The 24218-nt window shown below is 45.4% G+C and overlaps 1 protein-coding gene across 1 annotated transcript in view; it reads right to left on the minus strand.

Moving 5' to 3' along the window:
* The window catches only part of man1a1 (mannosidase, alpha, class 1A, member 1), a 143603-nt gene that overhangs the window by 73480 nt on the left and 45905 nt on the right, over positions 1-24218 (minus strand). The window contains exons 3-4 of the mRNA XM_066676490.1: positions 19083-19198; positions 8523-8603 (exon numbers count right to left, since the gene is read on the minus strand). Of these exons, the coding sequence (XP_066532587.1) occupies positions 8523-8603; positions 19083-19198 (197 nt within the window). The remainder of the gene's footprint in view (positions 1-8522; positions 8604-19082; positions 19199-24218) is intronic.

The following is a 24218-nucleotide window of genomic DNA, read 5'->3' on the forward strand; positions in this document are numbered from 1 at the left end:
CGTCTCTAATACTTTTCTGAGTGAGTTATTCACACAGATCATACACAAGCTTCAGTAATCGTCTTATTTCACTCCTGTGTTGTTGTAGTGTGTAAGAGACGACAGACACAAGCCCTGTATTCCTCTGTCTCTGTTCGTTCCTCACGTTTATAATCTGACCCCACTGTCCCTGCGCTCTGAGAGTGGAACAGGTTCGTGGACAATAATGTTTTTCAGAAAATCCACTATTAATTGCACAGTGGGTGTATTTGCTGGACCCTATGCTGGTGGTCTTATCTGTGGCATGGGCTTGTTTAACACGGTGGAGAGAGTGCAGGCTGTGTAAACAGGGCTCGATGCTGATCAGTGCGGCGGCTGTCTGCGGCGCATTAGCATGCTTCATCATAGTGATAAATACGCAAAGGCCTCCAAGGCTTCTTTCTCTGCTATTATTCAGTTTCCCTGTGGAAACCTCCACCGTCGCCCTCAGCAGCACTGTTCTCCACCACAAACACAGCTCCAGAAAAGTTGGAACGGTGTAAGGTAAATAACAGCAGAAAGCAGAGACGTGCAAATCCACTTCGGAGGGCATTACAGATTAGACGCTCAGTGAAATTCTCCAGAATCATTGTAAATAGGTGATTTAATTAATTAGGAATAAAAGCGGTGCCCGGGGAGAACAGATCGAGACACAGAATGCACGGAAATGCACCAGTAAATAAAATAAGCATGGTTCCCTTGCTTTTAAAAAAAGGCCTGTAAAGCTGCACTGAGCTGAGAGACAGGGAGGATACGCAGAGCCGGTGCTGGGAGCCCGAGATGGACGTTTGAAAGGAATCCATTTGAGCTGCTGATGTGAAGAGCTTGAACCGAACTGAAAGGTGGTGAACTGGGGCCGTACTGAGGAGTGAAGCTAAGCGCCTGGGGATTGTTCTTTACCTTTTCCGGTTGAGTGAGGTTTAGCGAGAGGCAGTTTACTAGAACACTCATAATCCTGTTACAGTGCTGAGGCAGCGTTAGGGTATGTGGCCGGGTCAGCACCATGAGCTGCAGGACTCGTGTGTCGTGTTGTAGATGCAGTTAGGACCAGCGCTAATTAAAGCAACGTGCAAGTTTTCATTTATTTTAATTCAGTTTGAACTAGAACCCCAGGGACCACGCTGCATTCACAGAGCTCTTCCTATTCCCCTGGGATGCTCCTAGTGAGTGAGATCCTGATATATACAGCACTGCATAATTCAAAAAATGTATCTCAGAAATAGTAACGTTACAGGAGAAGGGAAAAAAATAACCCTTCTTCACTTTCAATGGAGGTCAATGTAAACAGATTTAATTCAGTCGTTTTGGAGCGTTTCTATTGGTCGACTCATAATGATGTGTTCAAATGATGTAGGAAACTAAAAAAACAATTGGAATTTAGAATATACATGTTTTTAACAGGACAGTGACGATATATAAAATGGTAGTTTAATGTGGGAAGAGTTACTGAGAGTAAGGCAAGGATGAGGTGCAGGTGTAGAGTTAGTTTGCTACAGCATAGCAGAACCAACGTGTGTGTGTGTACACTGATCAGATCTCTGTGGGTGTATACATAAACATTGAGATTGTGTGTACAAGTATATATATAAATTTCTCCCGTGAACAGGTGTGAGTGTGTGTGTATATATAAACTGAGTTGCAGAATAGTGTCACCACCACAAAGCTGCAGGTCCTGGGTTTGAATCTCTCGGGTGACTGTCTGTGAGGAGTGTGGTGTGTTCTCCCTGTGTCTGCGTGGGTTTCCTCCGGGTGACTGTCTGTGAGGAGTGTGGTGTGTTCTCCCTGTGTCTGCGTGGGTTTCCTCCGGGTGACTGTCTGTGAGGAGTGTGGTGTGTTCTCCCTGTGTCTGCGTGGGTTTCCTCCGGGTGACTGTCTGTGAGGAGTGTGGTGTGTTCTCCCTGTGTCTGCGTGGGTTTCCTCCGGGTGACTGTCTGTGAGGAGTGTGGTGTGTTCTCCCTGTGTCTGCGTGGGTTTCCTCCGGGTGACTGTCTGTGAGGAGTGTGGTGTGTTCTCCCTGTGTCTGCGTGGGTTTCCTCCGGGTGACTGTCTGTGAGGAGTGTGGATTGATCTCCCTGTGTCTGTGCGGGTTTCCTCCAGGTGCTCCGGTTGCACATGTTGGTAGGTCGAGTGACTCTGACATTGTCACATGTGTGTGTTTGTGTGAGAGACAGGGTGAGTGTGTGAAACTGAATATGTTTTATTTTTGTCATGAACAGGCAGTCCATCGCTGGTTGGGCAAAAAGCTGAGTTATCCACTATGCTCCCCATTAAAAAGCCTAGCAGACGTCCACACCCCGTATGCAGCAGGTGTTCCCTGACTGCTCCTACACTAACAATGAAGCGTTCCCAGATAATGGTGATCAGTGTTTACACTGTGTGCGCTCCCTAACAAGCTGCACACACCGCTCCTTGGACTGAGCACCAAAGCTTTGCAGAAACCAAGCAGCGCTGTTTGTTGAAGGTTGCTGACAAAGTCACATTTACTGCTGAGTTGGACGGAGTCCAAGCCACCAGCAGATGCCAGTATGAGCCGACAGGGATGGAAACGAGGGTTTTTAATTGGTCTGTATATACACAACATTATAAAGTGCTTACAATGGCTGTTAAAAGCGCTAATTTGTAGCTTGTCATGTAAGACACATCTTACTGCTCTTTCTGAGGGGAGCACCATGACTCCAGCAAACATCTGCAAGTGTTTCCAACCACTCGAGTGCAGACTCCTGTCCTCTGGTTTGTTCATGCATAAGCAGCACCTACAAAACTACAATAAACACAGGTGAATGTGTACAGGCGTCCAACAGCGGCGTAGAGAGAGCACTGTGCTGTGGGAACCCTGGCGTAGTGTGGTGAGGCGCTTTATAATTGATGAGGCTGTGAGCTACACTGTGTAAATCTATCCGTCTACTCGCTGACGTTGCTCCGTGTTCCATGTAAGCGTTTCCCCCCTCAGAGAGAGCCCTGAGAGCAGCAGGTGCGGTGCATGTAGGCGCGTTCTGGTGGATGAAATTTTCATCAAAGGGTTGAGGCAGCTCTCAGTGCCGACCAAGTGAAGACGCTGAGAAATGACCGCGCTCTGAACGTCTGTCAAGTCAAACCCCACTCAGCTCATCACACACGCGTCCTGTGCTCCACGGCAAACAGGAAAGTGCTGGTGTGCTCCTTTAACAGGAGAAACACGTGATCTAATGCAGAGGACACTCATTCCTCACTAAAGACCACTGTGCAATTACATTCCCCACAGCAACACAACTGTGGCTAAGTTTTAACAGGGCTGGGGGTGAGTGTGTGAAACTGTCCACAGTTGTGTGTGTGTGTGTGTGTGAGAGAGAGACTGATTGAGTGTGTGAAACTGTCCATAGGTGTGAGTGTGTGAAACTGTCCACAGTTGTGTGTGTGTGTGTGTGAGAGAGAGAGAGAGAGAGAGAGAGAGAGAGAGAACGGGTGAGTGTGTGAAACTGTCCACAGTTGTGTGTGTGTGTGTGTGAGAGAGAGAGAGAACGGGTGAGTGTGTGAAACTGTCCACAGTTGTGTGTGTGTGTGTGAGAGAGAGAGAGAGAGAGAGAGAGAGAGAGAGAGAGAGAGAGAGAGAGAGAGAGAACGGGTGAGTGTGTGAAACTTTCCACAGTTGTATGTGTGTGTGTGTGTGTGTGTGAGAGAGAGAGAGAGTGAAACTGTCCACAGTTGTGTGTGTGTGTGTGTGTGTGTGTGAGAGAGAGAGAGAGAGAGAGAACGGGTGAGTGTGAGAAACTGTCCACAGTTGTGTGTGTGTGTGTGTGAGAGAGAGAGAGAGAGAACGGGTGAGTGTGTGAAACTGTCCACAGTTGTGTGTGTGTGTGTGTGAGAGAGAGAGAGAACGGGTGAGTGTGTGAAACTGTCCACAGTTGTGTGTGTGTGTGTGTGACCCTTGTGTTTCTGTATTTCGTATCCTGTATTTCGAGAAGATGAATGAATGATTGAATGTGGTAGTGTTGTCACCTGTCAAATCAATCTGAAACAAAATACATAAAAATTATATAAAAATCCCTGTCCATTCCAAAAAGGAGTGAGAGCATCCTGAGAAACTGTCACCACCCAAGATCACTCCTCCTCCGGCAAAACGAACAGCTCTGACATTCTCAACACTGATCCACAAACAGATCTCTGTCCCTAAAGAGCCCACAGACTCGCTCAGCTCCGTCTAGGAACATAATGCGCTCTATTAGATAACAATCCGGGAGCTTCTTTCCGCACACAGTCAGAAAAAGCACACCATGCAGATAAGGTTTTTATTCATCAAGATACAAACAATGTAAATGTACTCTCCAGGGCACAAGAGCGGTCTTAAAGTCAAACTGCACGGCTTAAGTGCGTTTTAAAATGACATCACATTTCCTTTTCCAGAGGGAGCCTTCCTTTTCAGAACCTAATGTTTCAAAGTGAAAACGTAAAGCCAAAAGCCTGCAGTCAATCTCCACCCTCCTTCAGTGGAACTACCCTTAAACATCCCTCACACAGGCCCCGCCCTTCTGTTACAAGACCCTCGTGTTTTAACGTCTCGCTCTGTAATGACAACTGTCTCTGAAAACGTCTCCTGAACTCCTGGATATTTAATTGTGACCAAGAAGGCATCACAGCTACAGACTGCGCAAACATAGCCCCATCCTTAAAACGGCTTACTCACTTCATCATTCTCCATCTCACACCCCTCAGCAGTGAGTGAGCATCAGAGCACAACCCCCACACCCCACGGAAAACAGAACGGAGGAAACCGTTTACACATAGGTTCCGATATTATTTCCATATCATCAATCATTTAAATTAGATTTATTCATTGTCATGATGACGTTCGTGAAAATGGTGCAATGGAATACAATACACGACTTACGACGTTGATCCGTTCCTACGTCGCATCGTAAAGCGATTTTCGGTGTAAGTCGGAACATACGTACATACTGTACGTGAATAACATACTGTAAGCACTTAACCTATCCTAACACCTATCCTCCTCGGTCCCGAGCCGCGTAACCGCGTATTCTTCCGCCGCACACACCAAACACGAAGTTCACGTTACGACGTTTACGACGCAAAACCACTGAAGTCGAAACAAGGCTTTATACAGTAAATGGGAGATGTGTCGTAACCACGAAACATCGTAACTCAGGAGTGCCGTACAGATGCGTTTCTTAACTAACAAATTGACCGTTTTGGGTCCCACTGACAGACAGTTAACGTTTCTGAACCTAGTTTGAAACTGTTCTGCAAGCTTCCACCAACGTAAATTAGTTCCTGAACCTGAAAAGTGTGTTCCCAATTGGAAACAAATAACAGTTTCCACTCCGCGGTGGTGTTTGTGGGCGTGTCGAGATAAACAAGGTCCAGAAAGAGCACAGAGCCTCAAATAAAGAGTTACGGCGTAGTGGATCTAGACATGTCATATACAGTGATATAGAAATAAAATAATTCAACCAGAACCTGCTCAGTTTGTGTGCGTTTTCTGAAGCTGTGTTCAGCACGACATGAGCAGCATTGGCGACATTTCTCTGCTGTTCACAAGCTCCTCAGTATGACTCGGAACTTTTCAACGTTTATCACGTGTAAACAGAGGATAAACAATGACTCTGTCCTGACTCGATCCATTTATCCCAGGTTCTGGTGCTGAATAAAGCCACAGCGACCCCCCGCTGACGTATCCTTGGTTCCCGTCTAAACTGGTGGATACATGGGCCGAGAACCGGTTCAAGACCCAGAGGTCTTATTGAGTCACATTAGAGAACCCAACCCCAATGTCAGATTACTATCCTCTGACCGTGCAGCGACAGAGAATGCTCCGGTCTAAGGAAAGGACACATTGAGTCAACAGGAAGCTGACTGCATCGGCCTCTGCAGTGCTACAGTGCCACAGCCATTACATTCTGTGGAAGACTTATAAATCAGGGGGGCATGAAGGAGGTAGTGGCCCTCTTCCTGTACATAACTCACCTCTAACTCAGTTTAACAGCTGCTCCGGTTCAAGCTTTTACTTCGTGCCGGAAATTCCTGGAAGCATTAAGCTGGCGAAATGTGGACGTAAAGGAGACACAGGGCTGCATTTACACATCTGTGCTCTAGAGTTTCAACATTCCTCATCCGTACGCTGGAGATTACAGCCGTAAATGTAAAAAAAGATAATTATAAATAAATAAAAATAGAAACTACTGCTGTGGGGCAGTTTTCCATGGGATCCTTGTGAGGAAGAACCACAGCCCCGTGAATAGTAGTCGCCTTCTATGAAACCTTTCTGGTGGATGACCATGGAGTCCCCCACTGAATGGTGACCTCACTTCCACGACGGCATTCATCCACTCCCCGGTGAACACTTCGCTCTATCCGTACAGAGCGGAGCTGGATCATTTTACCAGGGGCCGACAGCACTTTATTTCTTTCAGCAAGGCCTTTTAATTAATGCTAAACAGCAGAAGGCAGCCGCACCAGTGAGAACACTCCCGTCATTAGCCGTCGAGAGCCAGTAATGGGTGTTTGCCCAAGAGCTCAAAGTCAAAGACAAGCTTGCGCCATCATTTGGCTTTTAGATTTAGAGGAACCAGCACAGAGCTCTCTCTGTGTACGCCAGCCACTGGAATACGCTAACACTGAGGAGGGGGGGGGGGTGTGAGAGAGTGAGGGGCTTGTTTAGTTTGGCCCAACGTCCGGGCAAGCAGCCGGACCGCCATCAGTAGATAGACCCTGAGCCTCCAAAAGCCTCATCTAAGAGGTGCATTGTGCTCTGCCAATTTTAAAATGTCATCCACTGATTAACAGACTCTTCCACACAGGGCCTAGAGCGAAGCCACATCCAAGGCTGCAGCTGAGAAGCTGACGGCCAACTGGTATGAAAATTAATAGAGATATTAAGGCTCTAAATTAATAACTGCTATTAGCTCAAATTCATATGGTCCAAACACAGCTCTCCGACTCTCGCCTACTCACACGATGCTACACAAACCGAGAGACTAACGCGTGCTGCCTCAACGCGCTTGGAGGAGAACACCAATTACCAGCTCGGTTACATCAGCTAACACATGCTCACTTTGGCCAGCTCTGTGCAGAGTGATGAGAGAGAAAGTGCTTCAGCATGTTCGGATCCAGCAAATCCCACCCACTCAGAGAAAGCACAGATCATTACATGCTCTTAAATTCCTGGCCACGGAAAACAGTGGCATTTCTGGGAATCAAACTCCTCATGATTCTTAGGAGGCCCGATACTTGTCTGTGCTTCAGCAACTGCAACACACTCAACCGTCACTTTCCCCTAGGTGTTTTCACACTTCCACCACGTTTCAAATGGTCTCGGACCACAAATGCAGACGACGTCACGGTGCTTTGTGCAAATCAATCTCTCAGAGCGCTCCACACTAACCATGCACTAACCAAACACACAGCCTGTGGTCCGTCTGAAGAAAGCAGCCCAATACGTGTCTGCTTATTCAAGGCTGACCACACAGTCCTGAAACCCCCAGTCCTCCAGCACCTGGAGAGTGAAAACAAAGGAGACTGCGTGCTTGTGGCCTTCTGGGTAATGGGAAACTGGGCGGGAATGTCCTAACGGTAAGTGGGCTTGGGACTGAAGGGTCACTAGTTAGATTTCTGGTGCCTGCATGAAAAGCAGAGGTGGACATCCACAGCTGAGGTGCCCTAAACCTCAACTGCTCCATGGACACCGTTGTGGCTGAGCACCTTTCAACTGTGTTGGTGTACTGCTGTACACAATGAAGAAATAATTAATAAATCAACAGATCAGAGATGATTACAATGGCCCACATACGGAGGTTTCTAATGGCTTGCAACCATTGGAGTGTTCTACCGTGGCTTCAAACATAACTGAGCCAATCAGATCAGTGATCACTGGACACTAGGTAGTATTTTTACTTCATAATTACTCCTTCAAAATCACTGTCGTTCTCTACTGACCTGTATAGGGAGAATAGAGCCTCTGTCATAGCTACTCCTGGCTCAGCGCTGCAGAAACTGCACTATGTACCGCACAAATACGTACTCTGTAACTGTAAGAAGAACCCAGAGGCAAAAAACACCAAATCTAACCTAGTGTTACCAACAGTGACCTGAGCTCTCATTTATGATAAAGACGACACGATAAGGACTTGAGTCCCCATTTGAGCTTTGATTACTAGTTACTGACACATATTTGGTAGCAACTAGCATCACAAACATGAGCCAGGGGAACTTGCTGACCTCGGAGGATTAGTTCTGGATCACAAACACCACTCCAACTCATCCCAAAGAGAAGAGTTCCCACTCTACCACAGAGACTGCTCCGGCTGTGTGTGTGTACAACTGAACGTCTGTGTCAACAACGTGTAGAATCATTCATTCCCTATGAAAACAGAGGCCTACTCCAGTCTTCTGAAGCCTCGATGTTGGCTTCTACTCCGTTTACATACACCATCTTTGACCATTAGTGGATTTGGACATGTTCGGATCCAGCAAATCCACAAGCGGTGCGTGTACGGCGCAGTGCATTTACATACCTCTTTGCCGGAGAGATAATAGGCGGACAGCAGTCCTCCAACGAAGCGGATGTTCACTTCAAAGACGGAGATTTCAGCATTCTGAGAGGAATAAAAGAGGGAAAGAGAGAGAGAGAGAGAGACAAAAGCAGAGGTGATTATCCCGGCTTGTATAGAAACACGGCTTCTGAGTCAATACCAACTGCAGCTGGCACAAGATGTGAGCCTGTGTGCGGTTTCAGTGTAGTGTTTTCAAGAACATAAAGCAACGAGAGCTGGAAGCAGATGGAGAGGTGCTGGGAAAGACCACACACACACACACACACACATATATATATATATTAAGTCACGTCAGTTAGAATATTTTCTGAGTACAAGTGAAACCAACATCACCGTTTTAAATGGTTCCCCACAGAGAACACACACAAACACACCAAATCCACTGAGTCTCTCTGTCTCTCCCTTGAAGAGGCTCTCTGCAGCGCTCCCTGATGAGAAAACAGAGCTCGGAGCAGAGAAACGATCCCGATACGGTGAGTACCACAGACAGTGCGGAATGTTTCTACACTCACTTTCTATTCTCTCCACTGACCACAGGAGCACTTTGTAGTTCTACACTTTATATTTACATTTTTTACCCCCTGTTCCTCCGCGCTCAGGACCCCCACAGAGCAGGTGTGATGTGGTGGCGGGTCACTCTCAGCGCTGCAGTGACACTGACGTGGTGGTGGTGTGTTAGTGTGTGTTGTGCTGGTGTAGAGTGGATCAGACACAGCAGTGCTGCTGGAGTGTTTAAACCCCTCAGTGTCTGGACCGAGAACAGTCCACCGACCAAAAACATCCAGTCGACAGCGTCCTGTGTCACTGATGAAGGACTAGAGGACGAGCGACACACACTGTGCAGCGACAGATGAGCTACTGTCTCTGACTTTACATCTACAAGGTGGACCAACGAGGGAGGAGTGTCTCACAGAGTGGACAGAGAGTGGACACAGGGTTTAAAAACTCCAGCAGCACTGCTGTGTCTGACCCACTCGCACAATCACTCCATTGTTTGTTTTTGCATTACAATAATAGCCCCATAAAAAATGTATCCGGTGTTGTCACAAAACCCTGTCTCTAACAGGAAACCACAACAACGGCGGCGGTAACGTTAAGCGGTGTTTACTCATGGTGTATTGGCGTGTTGTTGTTGTTTGGGACTGAACACAGCTCCGTCATCAGTTCAGACAGATCAGTAGAGTTTGTTCCTTACTTGTTGCAGCGTCCAGCTCTCGCTGGATTCTTTCGTCGGCCACCGATCCAAGGAGCGTTTGAACCTCTTCAAAAGACCACGGCGTCATTTTACGAGCTGCCGTCGTGAGTCGGATAAAAACAAATGTGCTTTTTACACATCACGGTTTAGTCTGTATTTGGCTCAGAACGAGAGAGCAGGGACTTAAAAGGAGTTAGGCATCAGCCCAAATCCACCAAACGAAAGAGGAAATAAATAAATAAATAAAGTTAATTAATTAATTTATTCATTCATTGTCTGTAACCGCTTATCCAGTTCATGGCTGCGATGGGCCCAAAGACACCCGGAAACACTGGGCGTAGGGGGGAGGGGCTGTCAGTCTTTCACAGGGCGACACACACTCACACACAGGGACACCTCCCATTGAGTCACCTATCCAAATAAATAAATAATTTATTTAAAAAATAATAATAGTTACAACAAATAAAAAAATAGAGTAGTGCCGAGTGGAGTAGGTACCGTGCCAGTAGAAAACCATGTCACTGAGAATGAACCACCACCTGAATAACCACTACCTGTGGTGGTCTTATGGGGGTTCGGACCGCTGAAGAACCAGGTGAAAGGAGGCTAAAACCGTATGCAGAGAAACAAATAGAATACCGTCTGTTATTGTAGCACTCCAGCGTGAAGCTATTCTTTGTAAATCAATGCCCTTACTGACAACTTTCACTGAAGTATGAATCTGTTGTTCTCCGAATTCCTCCCTCAACAGCTGCAGCGTTGTTCGCGTTCCACCGAGAGGGTCTCAGCGGGAGCACAGTTCTCTGTTGTTGCGCTGTTTCACCCAAGGTGAAGGCCATATGCCAGTTCCGTAGCCTGGATTTGCATTTCAGAGGATTCCCAAGGCCTCCCTTGTGCGCAGAGGGCTGGGATGAGAGGATGGCTGGCTTGAAATTTGATTCCCATTTCAAGGGAAGCCACGGTAGGAGATTTACTTTTGTGCAAGCAATTAAGGCTGGATTTTTTCAGAGTCCTGGGCTGCTCCACAGACGGAGCGGTTAGTGGCTTTGCAGAGGCACTTCACAAGCGAGCTGCAGTGAGGTTGTTTTGACAGGTGACTTCGCTGCTCACACAGGGATTCTAATGATGAGCTCCCCAGTCACTTGGGACAAACACAAGCACCTGCTTGCTCGCAACTGTTATTATGGGAGGATGAAATGCACAAATATTTACCCAGAAATCAGTGAGCACTGGCACTCTAACTAGGCTGAGACACTGCGGAAGCTTTTCTGGTCCATCACAGAACACATACACTCTGTGGAAGAACAGTATTTACCCCTGAATTAGTACTGTTTACACAACACTGCTCACGTTTCCTGACACGCTGACACGCAAGGTCTGCTATCAAATCACCAGCTGGAGTGAATATTGTACGGACTCAATGTGGTATTTTTAGGCACGTTTCTGCCACATGTCGAACGTGCAGATTTTGGTCTCAGTCACTCAAAGAATATCTTTGCAGATGCACATTAATGTGAATCTGGAGCCTACCAACACACACACACTTAAACAAAATCACCCAGTCAGATTATAGTGGGTTAAACAGAGCAAAACAGACAACGAGCGTAGAGAAATAAGAGAACTGAGTAAAAACAAAGAAGAAAGAGTACAGAGTGAAAACAGCTAAAAACCAGATCTTCTGTTCCTTGCTCCTCACTGCTGTGAACTCAGGGTCGGGGTGAACAGCGAGCGGCTGGGTTTAAAGAACGTACACAAAATTAATTCACATGCTAACAGCCCTGCTGATGAGGATCCAGCTGCTAAACATGCATGAGTGAGTGGGGACCAACACATCAGCCATGTGTTTACACTAAGTATTTTCCACTGTAAAAGCTTTAGGGTAAAGGACAAATAGGGTGTAGGCAACACGCATGTCCTGCATCAATGTGAACCCTACTCCATACCCTAGGAAGTCCCCTTCTCCACACTACAGTGACAGCAAACAACAGCAAATTCATGGTAAGAGATTCCCTCAAACATTATTTTGGACATCACAGAACAAAATAAAAAGATGGACCTTGGGAAAATTATGAATGCCTCCAATAAATAAATAAAAACCTTGCTATGAACGTAGGTTTACAGCAGATACTTGTGATTCTGCCCTAGTGGTTTGACGGTGTAACTGCAGAGCGACGTAGACACAAAAGAACGAGTATAAATGCTCACAACAATGTGGGCCACTTGCTCAGGCTACAGAGTCAACACAGAATCATAAATTGGCCTGTAGTATATTCCATCCATCCCTGGTCAGATCTTGCTGAAGGACATATATATCAATAGTACCTGAAGGTTCGCCCCCACAAACTGAATATCAGTTTGATATGACTCAATACTGGTCAGTGACCACAGAACAGAAAACCTCTGGTACAAGTTCAAATGGCACATGTACAGTATCAACAGAACCACCGAGTCTGGATATTGGAAGTGGCACGGAGAGAAAAAGCCATCATCTTTCCCCCCATGTCAAATCCTGCTCACGCTTGTATTATCGTAGAAGGTATATTCAAATTAGTGTTCAGCAGTATAATCACAATCCTGCATTAAGAGCTCCAGGAGAGACATGTTGTCTCAATATGAGGCAGTCCGAATAAAAAGCATGCATCCTCAGTAAATGCCCTGAGGCCCTTCTCTCTTTGGAAGCTATTTGAAGGAAGGGGAGATGTTCTCTACTGGCCAGAATACAGAAAACCTGCCTGCCATGTAAAGGAGAGGAAGAGGTCAGTGGGGAAGGTGGGGAGAATCTAGATGAGGTTAAAGCAGGCTGGTGCGGCTCAGATGAATTCTGCAAACAAGTGATTATTTATTTAATTGCACACCTGCGGTGGTGCTTGAATAGCAATGTACAAACTCATCAGGGCTCTTATCGAGTAGAAACACACCACACCTGTACGTCACAGCTCCGTTACTAACAGGAGACCTGGACTGGGGTGGAAGCAGAGGTGGGGAGAAATTTGTATTTACTCAAGTACATGTCTTTACCTTAAACATTGATGCTTTTACTCTATCCTAAGTGCTTTCAGGTTGTAATGCACTTGGCCTTCCATATTTATAGAGGTCAGGGGCGAAAGAAATGGCAAAAGCATGAATATCCCTAGGCCTCCCGACATGAACGAGCACCAGCAGCATTGTAGCCCCTCCTCGCTGAGGTAGAATCAAGATAGCAGGCGTGTTTGTGCTGTAAAGGCAAATGCAGAAACAAAGGGCAAAGTATTTTACCCTCCCTGACTGCCCAATAGTACGTGTGTTGCACTGCTGTTTTTGTCATGACACACGGACTCACTAATTCCACGCCACGTGAATTTAACCAAAGGCTAACGGAGATCACATGGAGAAGGGACCTTCCTTCCTCACAGCACAAGTATAACCACAAGATGGGCACCGAAAAAGAGCGTGGCGTCCCAAACAGCGTAATCTGAAGTTCTTAAACTTGCAGAAACGGGTTACAAAATGTTTCTGTTAAGAATAATGTCTTTTACATATAAACACCCTCTGATTTTCCACAGTGGACACGAGTCCAAATTCAGAAGAATTTAAATATTAATGGTAAACTCAATTCAAACCTGTCAAAAGTCGAGGGTTAACTGTACTTTAAAATATAAATCCCTTCTCTCCTGACTTAAGAGTTTAGCCATATATTCTATCAATAATTTAATTCATTCATTGCTTTTCTGTGATTCCTCAATCCTTAGTTGTGGTGGTACTCACTATCATTGGGAGGAAGGTAATTTGGAGAGAGCACCTGTCAGTCACCCACTCAGCTACTTTTTATGTAATAAAAAAATGAAATAAAATAAAAATAGGATCTTCTGTAGTTCTGCAAGTTATTCAAAACCTAAGTAATTGCAGCTGCTTATACTCTTATGTAAGTTGCTTTTGGCAAAGTATATTTTACCAGTATGGAGTATGGAATGACACTACTCTCTGTAAACCGCCCTAAAAAAGAAGTCATCTGCAAGAACATCAGTGCGGGGAACGAGGAAAAAAAAAAAAAGAAAAAAAAAAAAAAAACCCAGCTCATACAAAGGCTTCAGCAAAAAAGCAGAAAGAACGAACCCATGCTGGCCTTGGCTTTCTAGTCCAAGTTTCCCCCTCCAGCTAGCCTGCCTTTTGAGAAAGCCTAGGATTTACTATTTATATCTCTTTGTGAGCAGGTTGCATGGCCTGCTGGCAGGGAAATGTCTCACTGTTGTGGCCTTGGAACGTTATCTCTCTCGGCTTCTCAGGTTTGTGTCGAGTCGCTGTGTGCACTCATTACAGCAAGGCTGCCTTCGTTCTGACAGCGACTGTGAGCTTCGGTAATACATACAAGCTGCAGCCTTTTGTTCCTCCACTGGACTTTAAGACGGACGCCACAGAGTCACAAACCAAGATAACACTTTGCTCTCAGGCTGACTGTGTGAAACAAGCATCATCTTGACTTGCCGGCTGCAGGTTAGTCTGATAAAAGCCTGAGTTTTCAGCTATGATAAGAAAAGATCCCACTCCCGTCTTCATGAGCAAAAGATTTGACCACTGTCTCTTTGTGTGTTCCATTTCCAGTGGATTAAGTTTACCAGTGGGTTTAGCTCTGATATCTAAAAGTTATCAGAAAAAAAAAACGTCGATGGACATCAAGCAAAATCAATGTTCAAAGTCAAGCTTGGACCCTTCGTCATATCACACACTACTCCGATAACAAGGATGGGAGTGTGACCTTGGTGCAGGACATTTATCAATAGTACACAATCCTACGCCCTCGCAAATTGATTATCTGAAAACTGATGAATTGGGTACTGGTCAGGACTAAAAGAGACCATGGTACAGGGTCGAGTTCAGCAACAACTCAGGCTTTTCCCAGCTCCTCTTTCTTCATTGGCCAAGACACGTTTGGTGAAATTTGATTTTGCACTGAAATGTCCTGGACACTGAAAGCCAAGAAACCCTGGGTATAGAGGCACACTCAACTCATGAAACCCTGAGTTCCCTCCTCATCTGAGAACCAAATCTGAAAAAGGTATTGCTTACATTTTCTTGGATTAGGGCATTTTCACACCTGCAGGTTTTAGTCAAGTTAAATCAAACTCTGGTTATTTTTCACCCTTGATGCAGCTTGTTTGGGCAGGTGCAAAAATCACATTTGGATTTGAAACTAAATCGAGAGGAGGTGTTTTCGGCCCGATCTCAACCGAACTCCGGATGCGACCCATCTATCTGGGGTACACAACAGATTGGTTTTAAACGACTCTTGTAGCTAGGAGTGCTTTAGTCGTCAACCTGCACTAACCCAGAAAAAACAACCTACTTCCTGTGTTTACTTTCTTGCTCCCACCAGTGAGGTCTGACCAATCAGCAGTAAGAAGAGTCTCACATGGTTTGTGGTGAGTTGTGTTTTTAGATTTGGTTTTTGATTCTTGCCTAAATCCCTATGATATAGGTTTGTCTATCCAAGCAATCTTCTGACACAAAATGCCACGGTCAGTCCCATTCCTTTTAACACCAGTCTGAAAGGGAAGCTCTGTCGTCTTGGGAGTGAATATGTACGCTCCATTTTGTATTCTTCTCATGGCCTTTCACAAATGCCACTGTAAATCTGCTCCTGGGCACGGTGACGGAGACGCTGCGCCAACAGAAGGCAAAACTCCACTGGAGCTAAGAAAAAGGTTTCAGACACCAGAACTCAATTGTTTAGTATTCCACAGACATCTTGAATATTAATGGCGGATTCGCCAGGGCTTTTGTAGACACTTTTATTGCTGGAATTGCTGGAGGGCAGAAGCGCAAGCCTTTCAATTAAAAAGTTTGTTAATGCTCTTCATTAAAGCGCATACAGTGCAGTGTCTTTCTCTCACTTTCTCAAAGCAAAGGACTTGAGGAGCTGGACAGGCAATTCAGACTTCAGATCCCCAGCCAGACGATGACAATGAGAAGATCAGGCAGAGCAGAAATAATAGTCGACACAGAGGCTAACTGGAAAAAACGATGGCACAGCACAATGGAAGTAAATAACCAGAGATACTTTTTACAGCAGGGCCATTTCTAATTTCAGCCACTCTCGACGCTCAATTTTAAAAGTCTGCTCTGACTGATTACCAGGACTCTTCAGATTCCACTGGGGTGTTTTAAGCCTTCCTGCACTTCCTATATGCTCCCTATCTCAGTCACAGCACAGCTCCTGCAGAGTGCACGTCTGGCCATGCAAAATGCTCCAGTGATTCTCATATTTAAATCGCATTAAGTACAGGTTGGCCTCATGGAATTTGCTGAAGGGCAGAGAGCCAGGAGAAAGCCGCAGTGGAAATCACACAGGAACCAAGCTCGGCTTTCGCTCCATCATCACAGTGATGGAGGCGCAGCTGCGAAAAAAGGCTTCAGTAAGCAACTCTGAATCCTTTGGTGAAGCCCTTTCTGTTCAGCTATTCCGCACGCTCAAATGTTTGGAGACACCCCTTGTTTTTAGTGAATTCTACTTGTTTAAGGAGCACCCTTTGCGTACTTAGATTTGCACAAACACCTTGAATAATCTGTACAAAGATGCATAAAAATGAATAGCGACATCTGGGACAGCTGCACATGAGCTCAGTTCACTCATCTTTGTCTCTGGACTGATGGAGCTCCAGGGAATAGAAGAGAATACTGGAAGAACAGGGGTCTTCAAACCTTAGGACATATGACACAGTGCTTAACACCTTCAGGAGGCAACCAGAGAGTCACAAAAACTGAAATATTTAAGGAAGAAAAACAGGGGCGTGAAGATGCAGCCCTCTTAATGGCTGTGCTTTTAACACTTTGAGAGGGGGATTTGAAGGGTGGCATTGTTGGCTTAGAGGCTGAGAGTCTCCTCCTGCATTAGCCTCAGACTGATGAGTCAGAGTCATGCCGGCTGATTGGAAAAAGGCAGCGCTAAGTGCTCCCACACACCCGGAGCGGTGAAGGTCGTCTCGCTCTGACATCAGCGCCAGAACTGCGCTTCATCAGAACCACATTATTCTGATGTGTGCTGCTGAAAACGCCAAGGTCACCTTGAGCATGTGGAAGAAAATCACTTTTCACTCTAGTAAAGAGGTGACAGAACTTAGTGTGGGGACTCTTCAGACCACAGTCTTGGAACTCCAGCCCAGACAAGCTTTGAGGGGACACTCTGGAGTACACCATTTATATTGTTGCTAATAACTTAAGATTAGCAACCACATGTTAGCAATAGTACTTCGCATCTCTGGGATTTACAACAACAGAGACTACACAGAGCTGAGAAGAATCTACAGCAGAGCTGAAGGTTCAAAGGGCAAAGGTGTAGTGTTAACGAGTCAGAACTAATCATATATTAGTAGCTAAAGTTCCCAAAGCGGAAAGTGAGTGAATACATCCGCTGTAAAACTTTAGACATTAAAATACATGAGATTACAAATCTAATCAAAGCCCTGAGTTCAGAACAACAACAAAACTGATCCTTAAAAAACTACGCATCACTACAGTCCTATCCTCCACCATCGTTCAGACCTCTGTCTGCGCAACAAGCTGAGTGTGTGAGTGGAGTGAAGCGGCAGCAATTTCCGCTCCCTGCTCAAAGCACTTTGCAATCACTCCACTCCCACTCTGGGTTTTCTATTTCCCACTCCCTCCTCACACATGAGAGAATCCCTGCTCAATATCTGCTCCACATTCATCACTGTCTCAGCACATTCATTTCATGTCTTTAACTCCCGGCCATTTGGGTTAACTTACTGGTGTTAACAGTGTGTAACAAATGTGCCGTGAAGCTGCATTATGGGCTGTTAGTATGTGTTATGTTCTTGAGATGGCTTTGTATCATAACTGTCTGCAGAATTGCACCGATTCACTCCCACTCTTTATCCCTTCTTTAAAAAAAAAATGGCTGTAACAGTGCCGTAAAACAACAGGAGCCATGTCGCCCCCTATGCTTCCTGTCAGGGACTGCACAATGTCAGATTGTCTACAGGCATCATATTTATTTTTTTTCAATATCAATATCAATCTTCCCTGACTTATACACACTGGGGATTTAGAAAAATAATAATCATTCTTAGGTGCATCACAGTCCTCCCCTGAGTAATTGGATTTTCAATGACTGGCATAATTGGATCTCTATATAGGCTTGACATTTTCCCTACTGTGAAACAAACCTCCCTGCATCTAGACACATTACAAATAGGCTTTTTTAGCAAAGTCTGGACTAGATCAAAAAATAAATAAAAATAATAACAATAATAATAAATAAATAAATATATAAATAAATAAATACAAGACCTTACTGATGCAGGCCTGTCTGCAGGTACAAGACGGTCACAAATGTGGTGTATGTGAAGGAAATAGAGTGAACAGAAATGAACTGTTACACAACCAGCTAAGAGATGCTAATACATATCTACATGTGAAGTTAAAGTAAGACTAACAAACCAAGCAAAAGTTTGTTAAAAGTTCCAGAGGGAACTCACTTTTACATGAGCATGGTTTTAAAACTCATTTATTCACTCGAGCATGTTTAGCAGTTTTGCCAGCACAAGCTCAGCACCATTTAAAAAATGCATCATGTTATTATCACTTCTTTTTGGCATTCGGAATTGTAATCAAGCCCATTTGTGAGGGGCCTAGGGGTTCCTCCCACCTTCCGTCTACTGGCTGCACCCCTTTGAAAGCAGCAGAGAGCATCCTAACTTTACTAAGTCTTATATATTTTTTAAAACTGAGCTCTGTGCCTCTGCGCATTTACAAAACATTTATCATCAGCTTCACAAATTCCTTGAATAAATACACTGCTAAACTAGCGTAGCATCAAAGCTAACAAGCACCAAATGTGCTGCAGAAAAACCTTATTATTTCACTTACACATCACAAAATGAAGCTGTTCCTCCTCAGACCGTGGGAATGCGTGACTGTGCCGTCTTGGTGCTCCGCGCTCAGTGCGAAAACACAGCCGTGTGCATTTGTTTATATGGCTAAAATGAGCGTTTTCACATGTCACAAACCACTAATAAGCCGGATTATCATGCTATTATCATATGAATACGAATGGGTGGGGCATCAAGGGTCACGGTATGAGTCTCAGAGATGTGCCTCTAGTTACGTATCATTCTATAACCAGGTAAAAATACATTTCTTTTCAACCTCCCGATATTTGAAAAGCAGACACTACAAGGTTTCTGGGGGTGTTTTTATTAAGTTTCTAGAACAAAAACTCGCCGAGTTGTGTAAGTGTTTAACTCCACAGTGTTAAAAGAAACGCAGGTCCGTCACAGCTGAAAGAACAGGACCTAAAACGTCAGTGGAGGACTGTGGAGTGCCATTCTTACCATGTTGAAGTCGAGGTTTTTCTCCGCCCACTCTGCTGCAGCTTCGAACTCGTCATACATCTCCATGATGTAGAGTGTGTCCAGAGCGTCTATGATGGTGGCTCCTTTGAGACTACCTGTGAATGAAGAGCAAAAACACAGTGAGCGATCGCCTCTCTGGAACACTTGCTGGGTTTAAACTGCACTACGGGACGATAAGAGCTCCAGGGTGGAGAGCTGTAGTCACTGAGGCTCATCTCAGTGGAAATCCTCTTCAGAAACAAGTAAACCCCAGCAGCAGAATCAAGGCGGTGGTTTAAATGACTCCTGAAGGAAGTCAGAGGAGTGTGAAGAGGAGCGTCTATTCCTCACACCACCTAGAGCTGAGAATTAAGATTCTTTCATTCATTCATTCATTCATTATCTGTAACCCTTATCCAGTTCAGGGTCGCGGTGGGTCCAGAGCCATTGGGCTCATTGGGCGCAAGGCAGGAATACACCCTGGAGGGGGCGCCAGTCCTTCACAGGGCAATTAAGATTCTTTACGATACAAAAAAGAAGCCACAAAATGACCTTGGGTGGACACTGTGAGGGTTATTATAACGAACAGGACTTTCTCTGAGCATACTGTGGAGCTCAGAGCATATTATGGACTTAAAAGAACACTGAGAAGCCACATTACAGAAACGTTTCATTACAGAAAGAGCATAATTAATAAGGCTGAAAGATGAATGGTTTTTAAATCAAAATCTATGTTTGAAAGAGTACGGCTTTCAAATGGCTGAGCCGCAGTTTTTACTTACGTCTGCGTTATCAACTACAAAGTCCTGACACGTTTTTAAATATGAACATTTAGCTTCAGTAATGGACGCGACTGACTGACCATTCACAGCTCCCAGCTCCAAAAGCCTCCTGATTTACTTAGTTTTCATTACAAGCCAAAGAGGTATTCCATAAAGAAGGATCTATCAGTTCAGCCACACAACTTAATGCTGAAGTCAAATGTGTCAAACAGAAAAAGAGCTGAGGGACTTTCCCAACACAAAGTCCAAAATTATCACGCTAAATTTAAATTCGGAATTACAATATTGGGCAGAAACATTGCAATTGGACCATCTGCCCAAACCGTTCAGCCCTAATAACTAGCCAGGATTAATTGGATTCTGTGACCTTGGTCATATCAACATTAGTGCAATTAATCAGTCAATAAAAATCAAACAAGTCATTTTCAAAATGACAAAACCATATTGAATTTTATGTTTACGCTTTTTTTTTTCTTAGCTCAGACTCCCCCAATCACAAAACGCCACCACCCTGGGAGAGTCCGGAGCACACGCTTCCTCTAAAACATTCGAATATCCACCGTGGGCAGCTTAACACGCTTGGAGAAGAGCAGTAAGGTTCTGGTAGGATGTGTAAAGCCAGGTAACACTTGCCCACACTTACTACAAATGGCAATGGATGTCTCTTTTTGCACTTTAATGTGTGTGCACTGTTTTATGTTTGCACTAGTTGCACTTTAATGTTGTGTATTGTTTTATGTAGCACCTTGGTCCTCGAGGAACGCTACTTCGTTTCACTGTGTACTGTCATTCCAGCAGTATACAGTGTTTACAGTAAACTTCTTGAACTTGAACTCTGAAAATCAAAGCTTGAATACATCTGCACTATATCAATCCCCTTGGGGCTCAACGCTAGCTGATTCCTGCTGTAACTCAGTAACCCACTGCCCCACAAGGGCACCTCAGTCTGACACACCTTTCAGGTACAATGTGAACGCTCCAGTCACAAACGGCCACCTGAGACATTTGTAAGATCAACATCAAGCCCTTTCCTAATTACACACTCTCACAGCTGTAAATTACTCTGCAGAGTGAGCGCTTTCATTACGGCTCTGAACAAATGCACTCCTGCTGGCCGTGCGCCTGGACGGTCACTAAACATTACTGCAGACCTCCCGAAGTGTACACAGTGCGGTGGGGCTAAGTGCAGGACGCCATTAACACTGGACGTTTAGCCGAGCTGAGCACACACACACACACACACACACACACACACACACACACACACACACACAAAAGCAGCTCAAATTCTAATGCTCCACTGTTGCGTTTTTTATTTTTTGTTGTTGTTTTTCATTTTCTGTAACCACTTCATTCTGGTCAGGGTCACGAGGGTCCAGAACCCACCCAGAATTACTGGAAGTAAGGCAGGAACACACCCTGAACAAGTGAACCAGTCCATTACGGGACACCACACACTCATCCAGCCTCTCTCACTCTCACTTTTTCAAACATCCATCTACAAATGTGTTTTTGGACTGTGGGAGGAAACCAGAGAACCTGGAGAAAACCCACACAGACACACTCCTCACAGACAGTCACCCGGAGGAAACCCACGCAGACACAGGGAGAACACACCACACTCCTCACAGTCAGTCACCCGGAGGAAACCCACGCAGACACAGGGAGAACACACCACACTCCTCACAGACAGTCACCCGGAGGAAACCCATGAAGACACAGGGAGAACACACAGACACACTCCTCACAGACAGTCACCCGGAGGAAACCCACGCAGACACAGGGAGAACACACCACACTCCTCACAGACAGTCACCCGGAGGAAACCCACGCAGACACAGGGAGAACACACCACACTCCTCACAGACAGTCACCCGGAGGAAACCTACGCAGACACAGAGAGAACACACCACACTCCTCACAGACAGTGACTCGAGGTGAGTATTAAACTCAAGTGTTCTCCCTGTGTCTGTGTGGGTTAACTCCAGGGGCTCCGGGGTCTTCCGTGAGTCCAAACCCAAGCGATGGTAGGCGTAGTGGCTGTGTGACATTGTCCCCAGGTGTGTGTGAGGTCCGGTGACAGCCTGGTGCTCTGTGATTCAACGTAGGCTCCGGACAGGATCCTACCTGAACAGGATGAAGCAGTTGCAATGAAGGAATGAATGACGTCATATTAACACAAACGTGCATGACCTGCCCACCACTCCTACACCCCCAGCTCTTCACGACTGTGAGCACTAGTGAGGCCAATCACGGAGCAGTCAAAGAGCCAGCTGTGAAGACTAACACCGCTAACCGACTTACAGATGTTGTAAGGTACGTAGTGCAGGGAGGTAGAGCGGAAGAGAGGAAGAAAGGCGGTATTCAACAGATGGTTGGAGAGGACACATTTATCAGCTACATTAAAACAGGATGAGCGCTACTATTCATCGGCGCTGATTACAGCCGCAGCAGGTGGGCCTCCAAGCTTTTTGTGCTTTAATTATAAAAAATCCTACCCCGCTTGCCAATTGCTTAGAGAAGTGAGGCATTGCCAATCAGCTATACTGATCATCTGGCAGTCTGTGCTGCGTAAGAGCAAGCAGGGAAAACATCGGGGAAGCGAACCTGGCACCGAGGCTACAGGCTCATTCATTCTCCCAATAAATAAATGAAAAGGAGACTTCTAAAATACACCCAGCCTGAATGCGAAGGCTGTAACGGAGGAACCTTCAATGACTCCTGTTTCAGGCTCCACACCTCTGTAAAGCAGGGTTAGAGCGCCACCGTAGCGTGGACGGGGTACAGAACAGCGCATCACTCCCTGGAGGTGTCCACACATTGGGAAGGTGTGGGTCGATCAAAACAACACGTATATAAACATACAAATACGTTCTTGACTCTAATCATCTTGAGATTGAGCTTAAAGACCTGAAGCAGCAGTTTCCGGTGATGATATGAAGTTTGGCCGTATCGTCCAGCTCTAAATGAGAAGAAGTGCAGCTCAAAAACAAAGTAAACAAGTAAATAAAGAAATATTCTCTTTATAAACCTGTTTTTAAAACTGCTTTTATGGATCCAGGGCTTTGATTCTCAGATGTTGGTCCTACTTTGACGCCTTTCACAGGGGACTGTATCTGTCCTGAGCTCACGCTGTGTTTCACACAGACCTCGCACTTCAAAACACGGAGAGTTGCTAACAGGAGCGCAATGGAAAGGCAGCGAACCGGTTTCTGGGTCGGACTCGTGGTTATAAATATTGGTTCTGCATTTCCGTCATTAGTCTCCACACTGTATTCTCCGTGGGAATGTGTGCGCCGCACCGTGACAGTCCGGTATAAATACACGTACCATTACAACCCGAGTTCACCCCAGTGCTAGCTCTCCCTCTATATCTCTACCTACCTATACATCTCTATCTACCTATACATGTCTATATATATTTATGAGAGAAAGAGAGAGTCTCTATCTAGTCTCTCTCTATCTATCTGTTTATCTACATCTCTCTCTCTCTATCTATCTGTTTATATACATCTCTCTCTGTCTATAGATAGAGAGAGTCTATCTAGTCTCTATCTATCTATTTATCCATCTTTCTATCTATCTATCTATATAATCTCTATATCCATCTATACATACCATTTCTACATCTGTCTATATCTCTCTCTCTCTCCATCTATCTCTATCTATACACACACACGCACAGTGGACGAGAGCTGACAAAAACAACTCTTGTCCGTGAAACTGTACTAAGGACAGGTGTACCACACTGCCCCAGGTCTCTTAATGCTAACCGCCCAAAAGGACCTCATCAGTGGCAGGCTGCGGGAGAGTCCCTGTGATTCTTCTGGAGGTGAATGCCGTTACTCTGCAATGGAGCTCTGACGCAGGAGGGTGATCACTGAGGAGACGAGGACAACGTCTCACTGCTGTCCCCCTGACTCTCCTCCACTCCTATCAGAGCTGTAGAGGCAGACTGCGCTGAAGGCAGGGTCTTTATGGAGGTGAGGGATCTGACCGTATCTCATCTACGCCAAACTAACTCTCGCCCACTAAAAATATAACTTATTTAAAACTCTCTCAATGGCCTTGTTCTCTCTGCACCGTTTCAGAGCACTTTCAGCACTGAACACACAGATCACCGTCAGAGGAATGAAAATAAGTGGACAGTGGTGATGAGACTCGTCTCGTCTCTCTGCTGTAGAAACAACACAGCACTGTTTTGTCTGGATGTTGTGGAAAGGTCTCCATTCTGAGGTGTGAAGGTTTAATCTCTTCAGGAGCTGGTGGGAACAGCTTTTTCAATTTTAAAATGAGGCTGGGGGCCTTCATCACCAATTTACAACGCTCAAGCACACACATCTTTTAGGTTATT

Source organism: Hoplias malabaricus, chromosome 7, assembly GCF_029633855.1.
Source record: "Hoplias malabaricus isolate fHopMal1 chromosome 7, fHopMal1.hap1, whole genome shotgun sequence".
NCBI lineage: Eukaryota > Metazoa > Chordata > Actinopteri > Characiformes > Erythrinidae > Hoplias > Hoplias malabaricus.